This window comes from Schistocerca serialis, chromosome 3 (assembly GCF_023864345.2).
Source record: "Schistocerca serialis cubense isolate TAMUIC-IGC-003099 chromosome 3, iqSchSeri2.2, whole genome shotgun sequence".
In the NCBI taxonomy this organism is placed as follows: Eukaryota; Metazoa; Arthropoda; class Insecta; order Orthoptera; family Acrididae; genus Schistocerca; species Schistocerca serialis.
In genome coordinates this window covers 213,667,083-213,687,357 of record NC_064640.1, presented here as the reverse complement: position 1 = coordinate 213,687,357, position 20,275 = coordinate 213,667,083, and the positions used below count along the sequence as shown (strand labels likewise).

Genomic DNA, 20,275 nt, shown 5'->3' with positions numbered 1-20,275 from the left:
GAAAAACTCAAGTTTTATCCACTGGCTACACCAAATGGAAATAGCACTTAGAATAATTAAAAATATTCACGATAAAAGTGCATGTCACAAAATGCAAAAACAACACATCGCAACACGGGAATGAAATTATAATGTGTATATACAACTCAATGCCTAGCACTAAATTATAAATTACACAAACTATAAGTGTTAGAGAGAAGAATTATGAGGATAATCTTTGGTTCAATAAAAAGCATAGAATCCTGCAAATTAAGAATCAGTCACAACATACATGAGGCCACAGAAAAATAAAAAAAAAAATAAAAAATGAAAATAAGACATATTTTTTGCATTGATACAGAGTAGGTGAACATGAGCTAACAAAAATTATCCTCACATATATCTGAGACAAAACATTAATACCTAATAAGTTGTACATGAGAAGCTCAAAGAGATTCAGAAATACAAAACATAAAAGAAGAAGAAGCAACAAAAGTAACTGTTTCCAGAGGTGAGTGTTGAAATAAGAAGAATTTCAAGATAGAGGAGGTAAGAGATCAGTAGGGAAAAAAGAAAAGAAGACACATGATGAGAAGAAGACAGAATATTGGATCAATACAAAACAACAAATGGGAAGGGAATTAAATTATCACATAGTCCTTTGCTGGACATAATGAAAAAAGTTAGGAATATTATCTGGGTGACATAGTACCAATATCTGTTTTTTGTGTTAGGAAAGAAGAAGACAATTTTGAAAAAAAAAAACATCACTTACATTCAGACAGGATTAAAAATAAAGAAAGGTATTTTAAAAGTAGTGAAAATGATGTTTCTTATCATCCTTCTGATTGAGTCTGCTACATCTCAACAGGTAGTAATATTATTAGTAACAGAGAAATTTGATCACTGTTCTGTCATTTGTGAACATCACAACACACTCAACATTTGTTAGGGTTCTTTGAAAGGCAAAACAGAATACATATAGATGTCAGATGGTCAGATATGAGCATCAGTGAAGTGAAGAAAATCATGAGGAAAATATGTGATGTACTGAAAGAAACAGTAGCATTTATTTTAGTGTTTAACATTGTTGGAACACATAATGGTTGGCCGTCTATGCCTCAGAGTAAGACACTTTCTAAAACATCCAACAAGATGTGTAAGTGTCAGAGGTTTGCTTATAATGGTGAATGCACATGTGCAGCAAAAATGATTGAAATGGTGACAGAGCAAAAAGTAGTTTGCTGTACTTGCAGTGAGACATATCATTCTAGCCTCATAACCAACCTCATAACTCACACTGCTCACTTTTAGAGGCTATTAATGCCTTGATCAAAATCATCTAATATCTGATGTGTCTCCCAGCATATTACGCACTTTGTATAGAAGCTCTCATAAAGTTAAGTAAGGAGTTTCCACAACAATTATTTCTCCTCAAAGATTTCCATGCTCATTATGTTCTTTGGCACTCCATAAAAATCTGTTGCAAGACAAGATCCCACAATTGTATACTGTGATGAAGTCATGAAAAGAGAAGGCTAGACTACTAGCCCACAAACACATAGCTGTGTAATTCCTTGTTTTCAATATATAAGTTAGAATCTGATTTGTCTTCAATGAAGAATATAGTTACTGCTCCTGAGGGAGTTCACTACAGCTGCTGCAATTGGATCTCCAATAAAAAGATATTCTCCTACAACGTTTCAATAAGACCTGGTCAGGAAAAGTTTCCCAGCTCCTAGAGGAAGTGTATCCTGATCTCTTTCCTAAAATGAGGGCAATATGTCAAATGTGCAAGTAGTTTTTACAGTTTTATTTTTATCAACTCTGTAAGACACACACTTCAGTTCATGAACAATAGCCACCTTGTGTTGATTCTACAAAAATAAATCTTAAAAATTGCTGGTAAAGGCACCACTTTGTGATATATAAATTTATGTCATCACCACAATTAGAGGGTTGTCCATTGTGATACTTCTTCAATTATCAACACGTCAGCTAAAGGATCAGAAATAACTTGTCACATATTTTTTTGAGAAGAAGTGTTCCTTATGGAAAAATTTAAAGTGTTACTCTGTCTGTTGTACCATTAAATATCAGGAGCATTCAAAAATAAATGAGTCAAAGACTGTGAAATGAAAACTGCTGAAGGGTTCGTAATGTCATTGCCTACAGAAGAAGGTGTGGTGCCTGTAAGAGCGCTGAGGTCCCAAACTCTCAACTAGACAGATTTGGGCACATACCAACATGCTGACAGAGTAGAGTTTGCACACATCAATAGTCCACTGCACTTAGTCACACTGAAAATGATGAAATGGAGGCTTCAAAAGAAGATCATAGATGTGTAGTGCTTTTCCTGATGAGGCACAAGCAATTCAAAGAAGGATGGATATCAGTGGCCAGTGACACACAATCTGGAATGCCTCACTGTATTATAGGTATGAGTGTCCAATAAATGGTTGTCCTTATTGATGACCAATGACTTACCATTGCCCAAGAGGTCGAAGTGGGCATCGGAATTGCAACAGATGTGCAATGCTCTCCATATACTTGGACCAGTCTTCAATGAATTACCATTCCCTACACTCCCACTGTAAGGAAATGCACTACATCCATTTGCTCTTCATTTGAAGCCTCCATTTCCCTGTTTTGAGTAGTACTGAGTGCCGTGGAGGGTTGACACATGCACATGCTCACTCTGTCATCACTGTCATCATGTAGGTTTGTGTCTGTTGTCCTGCAGTGGTGATTTTGGGGCCTCAGTGCTCTTGCAGGGATCACACTTTCTTCCACAGGCAATGATATTACAATGCCTTCAGCAGTTTTCATTTTACAGTCTCCTGCTCAATTCTTTTTGAATGTCCCTTACAGCATTTCTTCCACAGTAAATAGAATGGTTGAGCATTCTTTGAGTGTGGCCAGTTTTTCTATTTTTTACTCATCTTCCAGTTTTGCAACCATATCTCCTCAACTTTAACTCATTCTCAAAAGGCCACAGAAATGGGCAGAAAATATCCATTTTACATTTGTTGAAGACAAAACAGCATGTTTCTTGCTGTAAAGATTGATTGAGGTGTCTGGTCCTAGAATTTAAGGAGAAATCTCCTTGGATGCTACATCTGAAACATCTTACAGCTAGATCAAAGAAAGAACTACACATATAGAATCATGTAAATAAAATTTATTTGGTTCAGTGTTGATACATTCCCAGCCCCTGAATTGTAGCAGGTGAGCCAACAAATATCCATTTGGAGGCAGTTCCTCATAATATTTGGAGGCAGCTCCTCATGATGTGACACAGGTACAGATTTTTCTCCATTGTGAAGTCATTTTTATACTTATTAGTTGCCCATCATTGTACAGAATGTTTATATGCATGACATCCAGAAGTCATACAGCTGTTCGAATTTTATGCGGACTCAATACATTGTAGGCATTAATATTTTATCTCTAGGCAGGAATATCTCATTCTTGGTTACTGGTAATGTTTAGAAATGTTTAAATTTGGTGGAATACAGTATGTTTCACACCCCAAATCATATTTTTTGAACTTGAGTTGATACGCACAGGTGGTTCCAAACAGAAGTAGAGTAGTGACTTACACAAACATTTCCCCAGCCTGTAACTTCAAGATCTGTCTTCTTAATAAATTTACTTAATTTGACACTAATCATTATGCAGTCCTGAATGAAACAGAGCAGTTGAAATGTGACTCAGGCCTGAACTTCCTATGTTCTCAAGTTCCATGAGTACTGTGCTGTTCATTCAGCAAACAAAACTGTTGAGAACATGCAAGACAGTCATTATCAGCAATGAAATATAGGTAGAGTACTTACCACAGCACAGTGCATCATTCATCGGTACACAGTTACCAACCTCTTAAGACACAATGTATGTATCAGTGGGGAAACAGGAGATTGGCTGTGACTTATAATAAACTTCACAAGAAATCCATCAGTTACCGCCATCCAACCATGAAGCAGAAATAAGTTATTCTCACCCATTTATGGAGTATATTACACATGGCTTCATGCCTTTGCATAAGAAGCTGCCTCGCGATACTTGTGAAGAACTGCTTTTACTGTACCATATTTTAACTTATCAGATTAAAACTGTGATCTGAAATGGGACACAGACCCAGAACTTTGACTTTTAATGCCAGTTACCTTACTGAATGTGCTATACAGGCATGACTCAGGACCCACCTCTCTCCTAATTCCTTTACCCCAATCTTACCCACAGTGTTGTAATCTTATAACTGTAAACAAAAATTCTCTCAGGAGATCTGTGGCTACCTTTGGCACTAAATGGTAGTACACTTACCTTGACTGCCTATATATGTAAATTATATATTGTCTTATGAGATGTTTCAGGAAAATTCCATCATCAGATCTGTTAAAATCAATACAAATTATCTTCTTGCTACCTACTCCATTCTGTGAAACCAGCAGTTTGGGCACTGATTTTGTGATGTAATGGAGTAGGAACCAACAAGATATTTTGTATTGATTTTAAAAGATCTGATGATGGGGTTATCCTGAAATGCATCATGAGATAATAAATACATAAACTTAAATTGGTGATGAAGACAAGACATTTACAGTTTTAATTTGCCAGGAAGTTTCAAAACCATGAACGCTCCACTGCAGAGTGAAAGCTTCATTCTGGATATTTTAACTTATTGTATTTTATACACTGGAAGAAGGGCAACAACTGTTTAAATGAGGTTTTGGCCAAAATTTTAGGAAATGGGAGGCTGGTTGTAGCACATATTTTAAGATGTTGTATGTTATCAGAAATTCTCTCTTAAATAGGATGGAGCAGACTGTAATGCATCACAGAGTGTATGGTTAATCCAATACATTTTATAAACATCTAGCCACTCACATCTGCATATTTAAATTTTTATATTTTATTGTTTATTTGAAAGTATTTTAGAAGCACTGACTGATTAAGATTTTACATGTATCTAACTACATCTCTCTCTCTCTCTCTCTCTCTCTCTCTCTCTCTCTCTCTCTCTGTCTGTGTGTGTGTGTGTGCGTGTGTGTGTGTGTGTGTGTGTGTGTGTGTGTGTTTGTTTTTCCAAACATTATAACTGCATATCAGAGTGGCTGGCTCTCTCATCTATTTATAAAAATTTTAAGTAATTCTATATTGCAGATAGCTCATCAGCTTAAAATTATTTGTTGTGACTCACGGATCTTTCAAAGTGCCACCGCACAGTTACATGCGTCCTTTACATGCGGCGCTGTCTGCCAGCCATGCAGCAGCAGTGCCACCTAAGCGGCCAGCCAGCCAGCGGCCGCTAGACTTGGACTCAGTTATGATTTGACTGTTAAAGTGTATGCACGTCTTACTCTGTTTAATTGATCTGGGACTTTCATGTATTGCATCTTCCTTGAAATATATTTGTTCAACTTGAAGTTATAACAATTGGCAACGAGGTAGTGATTTTTCTTTTCCAATGTTGACCCACATGTTTCCATGGCTACTTTAGAGCAACTATTGCAAGGTCTCATAGAACAGCAAACGCTTCTCACAAATGCGATTCGTGATTTTGTAGCGGCATCAAATGCGGGACGTCTCTCGTCGTTGTCTCTACCTACTTTTCCTCTTTACCACGAGACGGCAGAAGACTGGTCTGATTACGAAAAATGTCTTTGAGAGCACTTCTTAGCATTTCATGTCATGGATTTCACCTCAAATGTATCAGTTGTTGTTCCAATTGGCTCCTTTGAAAGATCCTGCGTCTTTGTCCTTTGCTGAAATGTGCTCACTTCTGTCCATCTATTTTCAAAAGCAAACGCATGTTGCCGTTTATCATTGACAAAAACAACCGAATCAATCCTGTCATGCTTGGGCTGCTGAACTTCACGGCCTCAGTAGAAAGTGTCAATTTGTTACTGAAGTTCACAAAGAATCCTACGCCAATTCCATGGTATGGGATGCTATTATCCAATTGGCGCCCAACAAAGAAGTTAGGCAACGTGCACTTCAGTTGGCAAATCCAACTCTAGATGAAGTCCTATCCATCGCTCAGTCTTTTGAAATTTCTCACGCCGCTGGGGCACAAATAGAGGCATGGGGCGACGTCAGGGAAATACAACCTGTGTGCGATGTTGATGAAGCGTGTGGCGTGTCCCCGCCAGCCGACGTGGCCGCAGTACGCTCCCAAGCGCAGCCTCAGCCTAACCGTAAACAAACCTCTAAGAAACTGCAGCAAAACCCACGGCAACTTCCTTCATGTCCGCGGTGTTTTACGAAGCATTCACGAGAAGATTGTCCACAACGTTGGGCCGTGTGTCACAAATACAAAAAAAAGGGTCGTGTGTCATCGATTTGCAAATCTGACCACATACATGATGTTCATGAACATGAGGCTGATTCTGATTCTGTGTTGTCTGTCAATCGTACTTCTTCCCTTTCAAGGAAATTATTCCTCACTGTCCAAATACTTGGTCGAGATGTTCGCATGCAGGTGGATACTGGTTCTGCTGCCACTATCATCAATTCTCAGATGTATCTTCAGTTGGGTTCTCCAATCCTGTCACCTGTCACTAGGCAATTACGGACTTACAATAAACAGAAGATTTCTCTCTTGGGACAATTTGATGATGAGGTATCTTACAAATCTGTTGTTCGCACTGTTCCCATGTTTGTGATCGACCATAGTAATGCGGAGCATCTTTTTGGTTTTGATGCCTTTCGCGTTTTTGGGTTCTCCATAGATGAGTCTGTCAATATTGTCTCTGATGCTATTCCTTATGTTCAATTGGATTCCTTGTTGACGACATTTTCTTCCCTTTTTTCTCCTGTGTTAGGCAATGCAAATGACTTTGAAGCTCATATCACGCTAAAACCCACTGCTCGGCCTAAGTTTTTTTGGGCTTGGCCCATTCCTGTGGTCCTTCATGATCAGGTCAAATGGGAGCTGGATCATATCACTGCTTCAGGGTTCTTGCTTCCTGTCACTTCCAGTGAGTGGTCCTCTCCTGTCGTTATCATTGCTAAGCCAAATGGTGATATTCGTCTCTGTGGTCATTTCAAAGCCACTGCAAACGCTCCATGCCTTATCGACACTTACCCTCTGCCTCAACCTGAAGAATTGTTCACTACATATTGCTGGAGGTCAGTATTTTTCTAAACTTGACCTGTCAGAAGTTTATCATCAACTTCCTCTTGATGCTGTTTCCCGGCAGTTTCTGGTCCTTAACACGCCTTTCAGGCTCCATCAATACCAACGATTGCCATTGGAGGTTGCCAGTGCCCCTGCTCTCTTTCAGCGATTCTTGGAACAATTATTGCTCACTGTCCCTGGGTGTATAAATTACCAGGACGACATTGTTGTCACTGGCTCCACCACTGACGAACATCTTCAAAATCTCCACACACTTTTTAATGTCTTACAGACTGCCGGTCTTAAGTGTAATCTTCAGAAATAAAAATTTTTTCAGGCATCTATCACATACTTGGGGTTTCAACTCTCTCGGGATGGTATTTGACTGCTTCAGCAAACTGTCGCTGCGATCGATGCCCTTCCTTGCCCCACATCTGTTAAGGAACTGCAGCCCTTCTTGGGGAAAATAGCATACTATTACAAGTTTTTACTGTCTGCTGCTTCGGCGGCTCAGCCGTTGCATCGCCTGTTGCATAAAAACGTGTCTTTTCGCTGGTCTGCATCATGCGATGTGGCTTTCCAGAAATTGAAGACTATGCTAAAACAGGCCCCGTGCCTGGCTACTTATCGACCTGCCAACATCTTGTTCTTGCCATGGACGCCTCTCAATAAGGGGTCGGTCAGTCCTTGCGCACCGTTTTTCTGACGGTTCTGAACAACCCATTGCTTATGCCTCCAAAACGCTCACGGATGCCCAACAAAAGTATTCTCTAATTGAAAAAGAAGCTTTGGCCATTATTTATGTTCTTCATAAGTTTGGTGTTTTTCTCTATGGATCCAAATTTCAGCTCGTTACGGATCACAAACCACTTGTTTCCTTGTTTCACCCATCAACGTCACTTCCCGACAAGGCTGCACACTGCCTCCAGCATTGGGCTCTTTACTTGTCTCATTTCAATTATGAGATTCATTTCTGGCTGACAGCTCAACATGCGAATGCTGATGCACTGTCTCACCTTCCCATGGGGCCTGATCTGGCATTCGATAGGCACGAACTTTTGTGTTTCCGCCTGGATGTTGCCGAGCAGCGGGTTGTGGACGGGTTCCCCATCACCGGGGACCGGCTGGTGGCTGCTACGGGTTCTGACCCTACCCTCTCCCGGGTTTTACACTGTATTCAGAAGGGTTGGCCAGATCGTCCGTCCGCTAAGATTTCTGATCAGTTGTGGAACTACTACGCTTTGCGTTACCGCCTCACAGCTAGGGATGGTGTTATCCTCCTTTCCACCGACAATGCTTCGCCGCATGTTGTGGTACCTGCGTCTTTGCGTGCTTCGGTCTTGCACTTCCTTCACCAAGGGCACAGGGGTGTCTCTCGCACAAAATCTCTGGCACGCTGTCATGTGTACTGGCCCGGCATCGACTCTGAAATCGCACACATGGTCGCTGCCACCCCGAAGTCATCTTTGTCACCATGGCCTTCGCCTGAGAAGCCCTGGGAGTGTATTCATGCTGACTTTGCGGGTCTTTTTTTAGGTACTTATTGGCTTCTCGTTATAGACACCTACTCTAACTTTCCTTTCATAGTCCATTGCACGTCGCCTACCACCGCAGCAACCACCAATGCTCTAGCTCGCATTTTCTCTTTGGAAGGCCTTCCCTCTACTCTTGTTACTGATAATGATCCGCAATTTGCCTCTTCTGACTTTGCGGATTTTTGTGCCCGTCACGGCGCCATGCATGTCACAGCCCCTCCATTCCATCCACAGTCAAACGTTGAGGCTGAACAACTGGTCCGCACATTTAAGGCTCAGATGAGGAAACTCCTGACTTCTTCTTCTGCTGATGATGCGCTTCTCCAATTTCTGGCTTCTTACCATTTCACCCCCGTGGACGACCACAGCCCGGCTGAGCTCTTACATGGCCGACAGCCCCGCACGCTACTTCATCTTCTGCGGCCTTCCACATCACAGCCGCGGGTGCCTTTGCTTGGCTGGTTCACCGCCGACGACCTTGTATGGGTACAGGGATATGGCAGGCTGCCAAAATGGAGTCCTGGCCGCATCTTACAACACCGTGGCCAATGCCTGTATGAAATCGAGATGGACACGGGTGTTGCAGTGCGTCATTCAGACCAGCTTTGGCCTTGTGTGCTGGCAACGCCTGTTCCAGATGCCACTACACAACCTTCGGCTCTACCTGACGCTCAGGATACTGGAATCTCTCATTACTCACAACGCAGTCCTCTCACCATCATATCAGTGCCACCAGGAGATATGCCCATACAGAAAGCAGATGACCATCATCTGTCGGAGCAACTCTAATCGCCTCCTTCTCCTATGGACACGGACACATCGCTCATGTCTCCTGTTATAACAACCAGACTTGCTGTAATGGGCAGATTGGTGCATGGGGCCCCAGCAGATTCGAACCCCACGTCTCCTGTCATCTCGACCTGTTATCATCGGGGACACTTCCGTCCATACGGGAAGCCTCCTCCTCGAGACTTTACGGCCAGTCAAACAACACCTATGGATGTTAGCAATCTACAGGCCACCTCCATCAAGATCTGTGCAAATAATTCAAAGGGGGGAAAAGTGTTGTGACTCGCCGATCTTTCAAAGTGCCGCCGCGCAGTTACGCGCGTCCTCTACGTGTGGCACTGTCTGCCAGCCATGCAGCAGCAGCACCACCTAAGCGGCCAGATAGCCAGCGGCCGCTAGACTTGGACTCAGTTATGATTTGACTGTTAAAGTGTACGCATGTCTTACTCTGTTTACTTGATCTGTGACTTTCATGTATTGTGTCTTCCTTGAAATATATTTGTTCAACTTGAAGTTATAACAGTATTTTACCTCATTGATAATGTTGTTGTTTTAACATAATCATAGGAAAAGTTTTGTAAGCTTGAAGCTCATTCATCTCCAAATTTTTTGGATGCTGATAAACTTGATAGTGAGCTACCTTAAGCTCAAACAAGCAACCAAAAATCAAATAACTGATTGCAAATTTTGTAACCATAACATTTAAGGAACAGTTACATTTCATTATTAGAAAAAGCTTCTAAAATGTATAAGCTACCTTAAGAGGTCCACCAGGAGTATGTAAACAATGGTAGAGTGGTAAGCAAGCACAATGCTCTGGACCCTTCTCATCACACTGGCGCAAGAGCATCTTCACATTGGGGTTAGCACCAATTTCTGGCAACAGTCTTCCAACCAGCTGAGGTGCAAGCATGTTAGGGTACACACTGAGAATTGCTCCACCAAGTCTCAATGCATCTGCAACCAGCATCAGTTCCCTGTCAACATAATAACTGGCATCACTTATTTACACAGACTAATACTCTTATTTTATGTTCATCTAATCCAAATGCTTCATATTTATGAATCAATGCAAGTGCCATTTCCATTTATGAGTTCTTGCATGATGACCCACGTTAACAGCTGCTTGTAAAGAAATGCTGTTAATAGTCACATAATCACCTAATTGCTTTTTTACATCATGAAAATGAAAGAAGTGTACCTAAGAAATATTATACTATTTATTTCACAAAGCCACTTCATTCTACCAGTTACAAAATTATTATTTATGTAAGAATAACTGCTCTCTTTGTTTGCTGAAAAGAGAGATCATCATATCACAAATGCACAGTGTAAACTGTGATGACTTTACTTAGCTACTGTTGATTTACAAACAGACGACTGGCAAATATATTAAAGGGACTGATGAAGAAACTAATCACTAATCCTTAAATGACCATAAATTATTGAATATTGACTAACATAGCTTTGGGCAGGTAGATGTACAGAAACAACATTGATGAATTTCAGTACAGAATTGGAAATCTAGAAAATAAGAAAAGTATTGATACACTGTAAGTCAATTTAGATTTCTCTAAGGTTTTGATACTTTTAGAAAAACTGGATGAACTATATATTCAAGGAATAAGAAAAATATGATTCAAATTATATCTACAGGGCAGAAAAATGCTGTGAAACCGTTATCTTATGCTAATCATAAAATCAAGTTAGTAATCAATTCAAATGAAGTTGAAATAGGAGCAACACAAAGCAATGTGTTAGTTCTTCTGCCAGTGTCCATTTGCATAAATGACAGAGAGTCCACAGACACCACAGCTAAAATGAAATATGATGACAGAATAATAGTAACTGAAACAACTGAATTTCAGTGAGCAACTATCAATCAAGTTTTCAGATATATACACTCATTGTTCAAAGCCATAGATTACAACTGTAAATAAAACAAATTACATAGAATTTCTTCAAAATGCTCTGAAAGTATTGTGGAGAAAACATGTTTTTAGACTCTAGTACAGCTTTTGATATTCCTAACCATAAAAGTCAGTTGGAGAAGCTTCAAGTACAATGACTGAAGGCACTGCACCAAAATGGTTCACCTGTTTCTTCACAAACTGTAAACAGAAGGTAGAAATGAAACAAAAGTTAAATGATAATATTAGGACATATTTCTCAGATGCAGAAATTTCAAAAGAAAAGAACCTCTCAAAAGTCAATTCTTTGACGAATCATGTTACTCATGTATATAAGCAAAATAGACCTGAACATTAAATCACATGCGAATACCTAGTTTTCAGAATATGCTAACATCCTTCATTTGAGAAGTGCCTCAAGTCATCTACAAGCAGCTGTAAATAACATTACTGACCAGCTAAATTAGAAGAAGAAATTCTTGATTGATGAAAAAAATTTCAAGACTTCTGCTTAAAAGAAGATATATGCTGTCATCTTCTTGCTTCATAAAATAAATATATGAGCAGTGTATCATGTTTCACAGATTATTACACACACCCTTTTCAAAATTCTTTGATCCTTTTGATTCCCTGCATTTATACATTAGAAACTTGTAAATACATGGAAAAGAGTTTAAAGTACATAAATAAAACTAGAATGCCCATGATGATGGCAAAGGCATAACAAAGAGTTGATGTCCAGCCAACGAGAGCATAATGAAGAAATAAGCATATTATCTATAATTATAGACTCATTTAACTCCTTTAACTCTTTTCAAAACCATATTGGGGAAGTGCCCTAAAAAAGGAATACTGACTCTATTTTCAGATAATAACTTCTTTACTGTCTCTGGCAGGCCTTTATTTATGAGACCATATACAGCTGAAAGCTATTTCACAGGAGCTGTATATGGTTTCATAAATAAAGGCCTGCCAAAGCTAAACAACAAAAACTATCCTGATCGTATATCCTCTTTGACTTTGTTGACAGAGTTTAATTTCATATTGTCTTATGGAATTATCCTTAAGAGCAATACAAGACACAAAAATCATTTCTATATAAGCTTCGTCTCCTTGTCCAGGATTGAGAGTTGTCTTGTGTGTTCAAATGTAAATCTCTTCAACAGGTTCCAAATAGACATAATCAAATATTTCATGATGCAATAATTTACCAACAGCCATATGTATCGTGGAAATTTATTTTGTGAACTTCTTATGTGCTACCAGTTTCGGCATTTCATAGCAATTTTACGACTATGACGTGTGGGGCCTGAATATGGCATCAATGTAATGCCGAAACTGGTAGCACATAAGAACTTCACAAAATAAATTTCCACAATACATACGGCAGTTGGTAAATTATTACATCAAGAAATACATGCCAGCCATTGTCCCATGGTCCATAATGGATCAACAAAGATAATCAAATATTTGTGAATTCCTATTAATTCAAATTAAAACTAATAACACACATTTCACTCCTACAAATTATCCAATTATTTAAATTAAAGGTTTGGTTGTTCCTGATAGTTGCATGAGAAGTAGCAGTGTTCACTTATACTTAGAGTATGTCACTCATATGAAACAATCTGATGGCTTCCCACACTGTGACACTAGGAGTAGCACTGCTGTGTCTCTCCAAAACATTAGAAGAATGTGTGGTCCCATCAGGTTGCCACTGTGTTTGGATGCATTATGGGAAGTGTAGAAACATGCCTGACAAAAAAAGTCAAGCATCCAGAAGGGAAAGAGCAAAAAATGAAACTTAATGAGTTGAAAGGATATATTATGTTATTTCAATGAGTACAAAAATGAGTCAAAATTACAAAGAACTTTGCAGTGTGAGCCCATTTATCAGCATGACATTCCACTCCCTCTGGTCTGTGCATGCACTGATTTGGTTCTGGAGAGTGTCAGAAGGTCATAGTACCCTCTTCTGAGGAAAGCTGGCCAACAACTTTTGATACAAATACTGGCACTGGTCAATGGACTACCTCAACATTGTGCAGACAGTTCATAGAGACACCTGCCATGTGTGAATAAGCATTATTCTGTTCAAAAATGGCACCGTGATACTGTTATATAAGAGGTAACACATGAGTGTGAAGGATGTCCGTGACATATCATTGTTATATCAGAGTCCCCTCAGTCACTGCCAGCTGTGGCATGACATAATACCTGATGGCTTCCTACAGCACTGCTATGATTCTCCAAAACGTTAGAAGAATGTGTGGTCTCTTCAGGTCACCACCACATTCGCAATGCATTTGAGGGAGTGCAGAAATATGATTCATTACTGAACACAAAGCAATGCCCTTTATCATCATTCTATGCTCCCAGGCATGGTACCACTCCAAGCACAGTCACTTGTGTTGTGGAGTTACTGGCAGTCTACACATGGGATGATAATTCCCTAGTCTGGCTGCTCCTAGTCTCCAATCAATGGTGCAGGATGACACAGAATGTTACAGGGTGTCCATTACTTGTTATTTGCTGGCATGTACAAGCCCCTGGTAGCTGAGTGGTCAGCACGACAGAATGTCAATCCTAAGTGGCCAGGTTCAATTCCTGGTGGTGTCAGAGATTTTCTCCACTCAGAGACTGGGTGTTGTGTTGTCCTAATTATTGTCATCTTATCCCCATTGAGATGCAAGTTGCCGTAGTGGCGTCAAATCAAAAGACTTGCACCCAGCGAATGGTCTACCCAACGAGAGGCCCTAGTCACATGACATTTCCATTTTTACCAGAACTTTGATGAGTATGCCTATTCTCACATCCCCACACAGTCCAACATTGGGCCACTGACATATCTAAATGTCCCACAGATCTGCGAAGTGCTGATAATTCTGTTTCACATGACTATGTGGCTTCTCTGTACCCTTCACAGTTATCACTCAGCATCTGACACTATTTACACCTCTTATATACCCTACCACGCCTGGTAACAACACAAACATGCATGCCACTAATGCAATCTGGTTGCCATCCTACATGTCACTGAAAATTGAAACTCTAGCCATTTACATACCTGTTGATGATTTGTACATGTTTGAAGTTATATTGTCATAAAACCATGCATTCTTTGCGCTTCACTTTTTTTGTCAGTAAAGTGTATTTTACTTTATGCAGATTATACAATATGATCATCATTTTTGCGACAAGCTAAAACTGTACTGGACACAGACTCAAACCCAGAACCCTTGCCTTCCATGAGCAGTGATTCCAAATATGCTTAATGTGGAGTTCTAATTGACTGACTAAAAGTTTCTACTTATAATTTGTTTCTCTCCTTATGTTCCAAGATCTACAAAAATCTCCTGCTATGCTGCTGGACAAAAAACACTGACAGAATAAATATTTTGACAAAAAGGCAGATTGGGGGTCTTCTTGAGATAATACCTTTTACCCTATGTGGATTATAAGAGGGTCGTCCACAGAGTAAGTTCTGTTTCTATTTCTATCCATGGCAGCACTACGATCGCAGTTCTGAGCATGCGCGGCAGTTACTCTGACTCAAGGAGAAGACATGTACACCATTTTCATATCGCTGCTGCCAATGTGTGCTTTGTAATGCTTCTTCATAATGTCAGCCGTAATTGAAAATGCTGCCACGTGTGAAATCATATCTGTGATTCATTTTCTAAATGCAAAGAAAGTTAAGCCAAAGGAAATTCATCAACAAATCTGTGAGGTTTATGGACAAAATGCTATGAGTGATTCAATGGTTAGAAGATGGGTCAGACTGTTCAATGAAGGATGTGATCAAGTGCACGATGAAGAACAAAGTGGATGCCCATCTGTGGTTACTGATGAACTGGTTCACACAATCATCCTCCGTACAGCCTGGACCTCGCTCCTAGTGATTTTCATCTCTTCTTACACCCAAGATCTGTCCTTGTTGTCAACACTTCAATGATGTTGGTGAGCTGAAAGAACGTGTTACCACATAGTTGAATACACAAGCAGCAACCTTCTATGAAAAAGGCATACAAAAACTTGAGCCACACTATGACAAGTGCCTACAAAATTTCGGAAGCTATGTAAAAAAAGTAGTTTAACAGTTGTAGATTTTTGTAGAATAAATATTTTTTTGTATCTGTACAAGTTTGTTTTACATAACCAAATGGAACTTACTTTGTGGATGACCCTTGTATGATATTTTCAATGTTTTCTAACAAGCTGGAATTGGAAACCAAACCAGAACTCAAACACAAAAGTCCTATCTTTCATGAGAGGTGTGCTGCTAATTATAGATAGTGTAACTGATGGTGTACTGCCCACAAAAGGCAAGATTTCCTGAAATATGTCCTAGTCTGGCTCAAAATATTAATCTGTCACAAAGATTTTAATGTAGATAACAGATATTCTATGATAAATACAAGATGTTAATGAATATGATAAGCTCTCAGTTGGAGATAAAAAGTATCCATGTTTCATATTTGAGGACGTAGCAGATTTTTCTTTAAGTTGGGGTTTTCCTGCTAATTTTACCATATTAAATTTATCATAGTGTAGATAACAGCAGATTAGTGATAGTTGATTATTAATGCAGTTTCTAAGAACTTCTACTTTCTGTCAGTGTATTCCTAAATTTCATTTAAATCATTGCAGTAACTCTTTAATAACAGGAGTTACAGAATATGATAAATAAATAAATGAATGTGTACATCTACAACAATACTTTTCAAACTAGTGTAAAGTGCACAGCACAGGGTAACTCCCATTGTATAAATTGATAAATTGTGAGATTTGAATCATGTCAGACAGCCCTTCGCAGTTATGTACAAACCCTCTACTCAAAAAGTTACAGATACAGTACTTTTCAAACCATATACAAGCATGTGTTTATAATTGCCAACCTGTAAAACTGTTCATAAATACTAACAATAAAACCTGTACTACATTCATGAGATAGACACATATAGCCAGTTGTGTGGGACACTGCATTTCATAACAGTGACATCATTGTATGGCCACAAGACAATGAAAATGCTCTGGTACTACAGTGAGGTAACCACCACTCACAAAGCATTAAGACTGATAGAAGCTGGATTCAAGACACACACACATCCCTTAATGATGTCCCAGATGTGCTCAATATGGCTGGGGTAGATGACATGAAGGATCACACAAATACATTCATGTTCCTCTAACCATTCTTACATGAGTAATGCTGAAGGTACTGGTCTCCTGTGGAGTCCCGCAGATGAAATGATGGCAGCTGTACCAGTGAAATTTTTAATTATATATATTACAACCACAGGTCACCCAACTTTGTATGACCTAATGCTATAATATATCACAAACAATTTTTTTTTAAAGAAAATAACAATTTTTTCCTAAGGCAGTGTGCTGGTCTATGTAATATGATGGATGCTCATTCACCTCTTGTAAGCGTCACCAGGCATGACAATATATCCGCCACCAGACTTGCTGGGATCTTGCTACGAAATGAAATGTTCTGCCTCACATGGCTTTCAGTTTACATATCCATACCACCTGCATGTAGCAATGTGTACAAGGCTCATTAGTCCAGATGACCTCCTCCCATGTTTTGAGCATCCAATGGTGGTGTTCTAGCACCCATGCTAATCGCTGTGTCATGGGATCTGTAGTGAGCACAGGTGCCATTGTGAAGCAATGGCTCCTGTATCCCAAATTGAGGAGGCAGTTTTGGATGGTTCAGCTGCTCACTAGGCATTGTAGTCCATCATTGAATTGCTGAGTAATTTTCTCCACTGTGTTCCATCCACTTAGTGTTACAATCTACAGTAACTGATAACAACCCCTGTCATCAACATATTGTGACCCTGATAGTGTCCCTTGTAACAAAGTATCTGCAGTACACCCTACATAGAATACCACATGAAAAGTGTAGTGCCTCTATGACTGTAGAGATCAAAATTCTCATGAGATGTTCACCCACAATTTGGTCATGATTCCAAAGGGTTGATATCACATGTCTTTCTCATCCTGTGCTTGACTATTACACCAACAGCTAGTACAAAATCTGGTAAGAAACAAGTCTTGTGGATTGGAAGATTGCATCAGTGTTTTTGTAACATGGAGAGCTGCAGATGAATCTATCAGTATGTTAAGACTGAGCTTAGTGAATCACTATTAAAAATCCTACCTACAACAATTTAAATGTTGTGCTAGTGAATTCTATACAAAAGGCATATTATTAAAATGTATTAACTCCATAAATGTGAGTATTATGCCTAATATTTTCTTATATTTTCAGTGCAAGAAATAGATACCATTTCATTCAACTGTTTTTTATTGCAGCATGAGTGAGCAAGACTTATCCCTGTATTGACTTTTACTTATTTATGGAAGACAGAGTAAATTTTAATCATGGTTCTGTAACAAATTTACAGAAACCCTAATTTGTTTATATACAGTCATGTGTAGGCCTAAATTTTGATGCATGAGTTTTCCTATTTATTTGGCAATCATTCAACTTAATCTTGCTAAATTATAGTTCTATGCCATGTACCAAAAGTGCTTGACTTTCCATCTCCAGGGTTTGGTATGATGGTTACAGTTTTTTATTGAGGTAACTGTAATGATGAAGGTCCTAGGTAAGTAATAAATGGGAAAATATCAGTGGTTACAATGTCAGAGTAGCACATTTTGTTTCAGCAGTGAGGACAGAAAGAAGTTACATTATAAGAAAAAGTAGGACTGGAGCAAATATTTAGTTTCAGAAATTAATCAAACATCAATATTATAGCATACTGCAGCCATGTAAATGGTTGTTTGTTGAAAGGTTTCAGTGAACGTAAGAATTTTATTTTTGTAATTCAATCAGTGCACAAACCTAATTGTTTCAGAATATTTGATAACTGTGGTGTGAAATTAATGAACTACTCACGGAGGAGGAGGAGATTAGATTTTAAGATCTCATCAACAATGAGGTCATTAGAGATGGAGCACAAGCTTGGATTAGGGAAGGATGGGGAAGGATATCAGCCATGTCCTTTCAAAGGAACCATCCCAGCATTTGCCTGATGCTATTTAGGGAAATCGCAGGAAACCTAAATCACGATGGCTGGATGTGGATTTGAACCATCATCCCCCTGAATGCAAGTCCCGTGTGCTAAACACTGTGCCACCTTGCTTAGTGAAATACTCATTGCAAAAAGGATGAAAGCCATTAAACCACCTGTCTCTTTGTACATCATGTGAGCACTAGTGCTAGTATGTTCAGCATCACGAGATCCAGATTAACATCAATCTTCTGCAGAGAATATACATTCTAAGAAAAAAAGAAAGAAAGACCATGAAAGAGTTACTAAAATTGATCACAAATTTCTGTTCACACAGATAATGACAGAAAATGCAAAATTGTAAATGTTGGCAGCTGATTGATGAATGTGTGATGCTGCATGACAGTTTCCCTGCACAGCTAGCAAGGGCAGTAAACAGTGAGCATATCAATACCAGGTGATAAATATTTTGCGAATTTCATTCCATGTACTCAGTTGACAGTAACAGTGCATCACAGACATGTACAAGAACAATATACGCAAATGTCAGCATTTGAGAGAGGATGTATATTTGGGCTCAAAGAAGCCAGTAGGAGTAAGAGGCAAATTGCTCAACATTTGAATAGATGCAATACCATTACTTGATGATGTTGGCAGGAATGGGTGAACTGTGGCTGAACACAGTACCAAGAAGGAAGCAGTCAACCTAGTGAGACGACACAATGTGAGGACCAAGCAATCATCGAAGAGGCACTCAGAACCTTGAATTAATCACATTATCCTCAATCCGATGTGCAACTGGAACTTCAATGACCACAAGGACCAATAATATGCAGCTTACAGAAAGGGGGCTGAGCTCACGGCTCCCCTTGGGTCGGATGCCTTGTGAAGTGGTGGGATACCAAGTTGACTATCACCCACCACATGACCCAACAACAAGGAGTGATAGTCTATGATGCCATTTCATTTCATAGAAGGACCTCTTTTGATGTCATCCAGAGCACCCTTACATCACAGCAGTACAGCCTGTTTTGTTGCCCTTCACCACAAGCCATCCTGGACTTATGTTTAAGCAAGATAATGCCTGACTACTCTCAGTGAGAGTTTCTACTGCTTGTCTTCGTGCTTGCCAAACCCTAACTCAGCCAGTAAGGTCACCAGATCTCTCCCAAGTTGAGAATGGTTGGAGTGTGATGGCCAGGCCCTCCAAACAGCTTGGGATTTTGATGATCTGACACACCTATTGGACAGAATGTGGCAAAATGTCACTCAGGAGGACATCCAACAACAGACAATGCCACACCAATAATTGCTTGTGTAAGGTCCAGAGGTGGGCCAATGCATGATTGACTTGTTCAATTTGTGAAGATCTTCCTCTTGAATAAACCACACAGTTTTTCTGAAACTGTAATCATTTGTTTGTCTATACATGTACATCACATCTATAAATTTTTCTTGGAGTAGCATTAGCAAGCATTTGCAACTGATGTAGCTTTACTGAAATCACTCTGTGTCATCAGCTCTTACACCATTCTTTTACTTTATAATATCTGACATAGTCCTGCTTACAATAAAAGTTTGTAAAACACAGGGATGACAAAAAAAATATTTAAAATGAGTAAATTGGTCCATGAAACAAAGTTTTGCAGACTGTAAATACCAAATATCACAATGACTAGAAACTCTATATAAATCATCAAAATATGAGCTTGATGAATGTTAGATGCTGAAGCATGTGAAATTTGTGTGAATGTATGTTTTGTCCATTGGAAAATAATTTTAGAACTATAATATATTAAGGGGGGGGGGGGGGGGGGTGGAAGTAATAATGATACATGCTCAGATTATATTTTTCTGTAATTAATAAAAACAATTGAAATACTTTGACACAATATCAGATTTCATACAGTA

General features: G+C 39.3%; 1 protein-coding gene across 1 annotated transcript in view; it reads right to left on the bottom strand.

Annotated features, from left to right (window-relative positions):
- The window catches only part of LOC126470752 (NACHT and WD repeat domain-containing protein 2), a 312,185-nt gene that overhangs the window by 117,406 nt on the left and 174,504 nt on the right, over positions 1-20,275 (bottom strand). Inside the window, exon 16 of the mRNA XM_050098758.1 lies at positions 10,181-10,424. Within this exon, the coding sequence (XP_049954715.1) occupies positions 10,181-10,424 (244 nt within the window). The remainder of the gene's footprint in view (positions 1-10,180; positions 10,425-20,275) is intronic.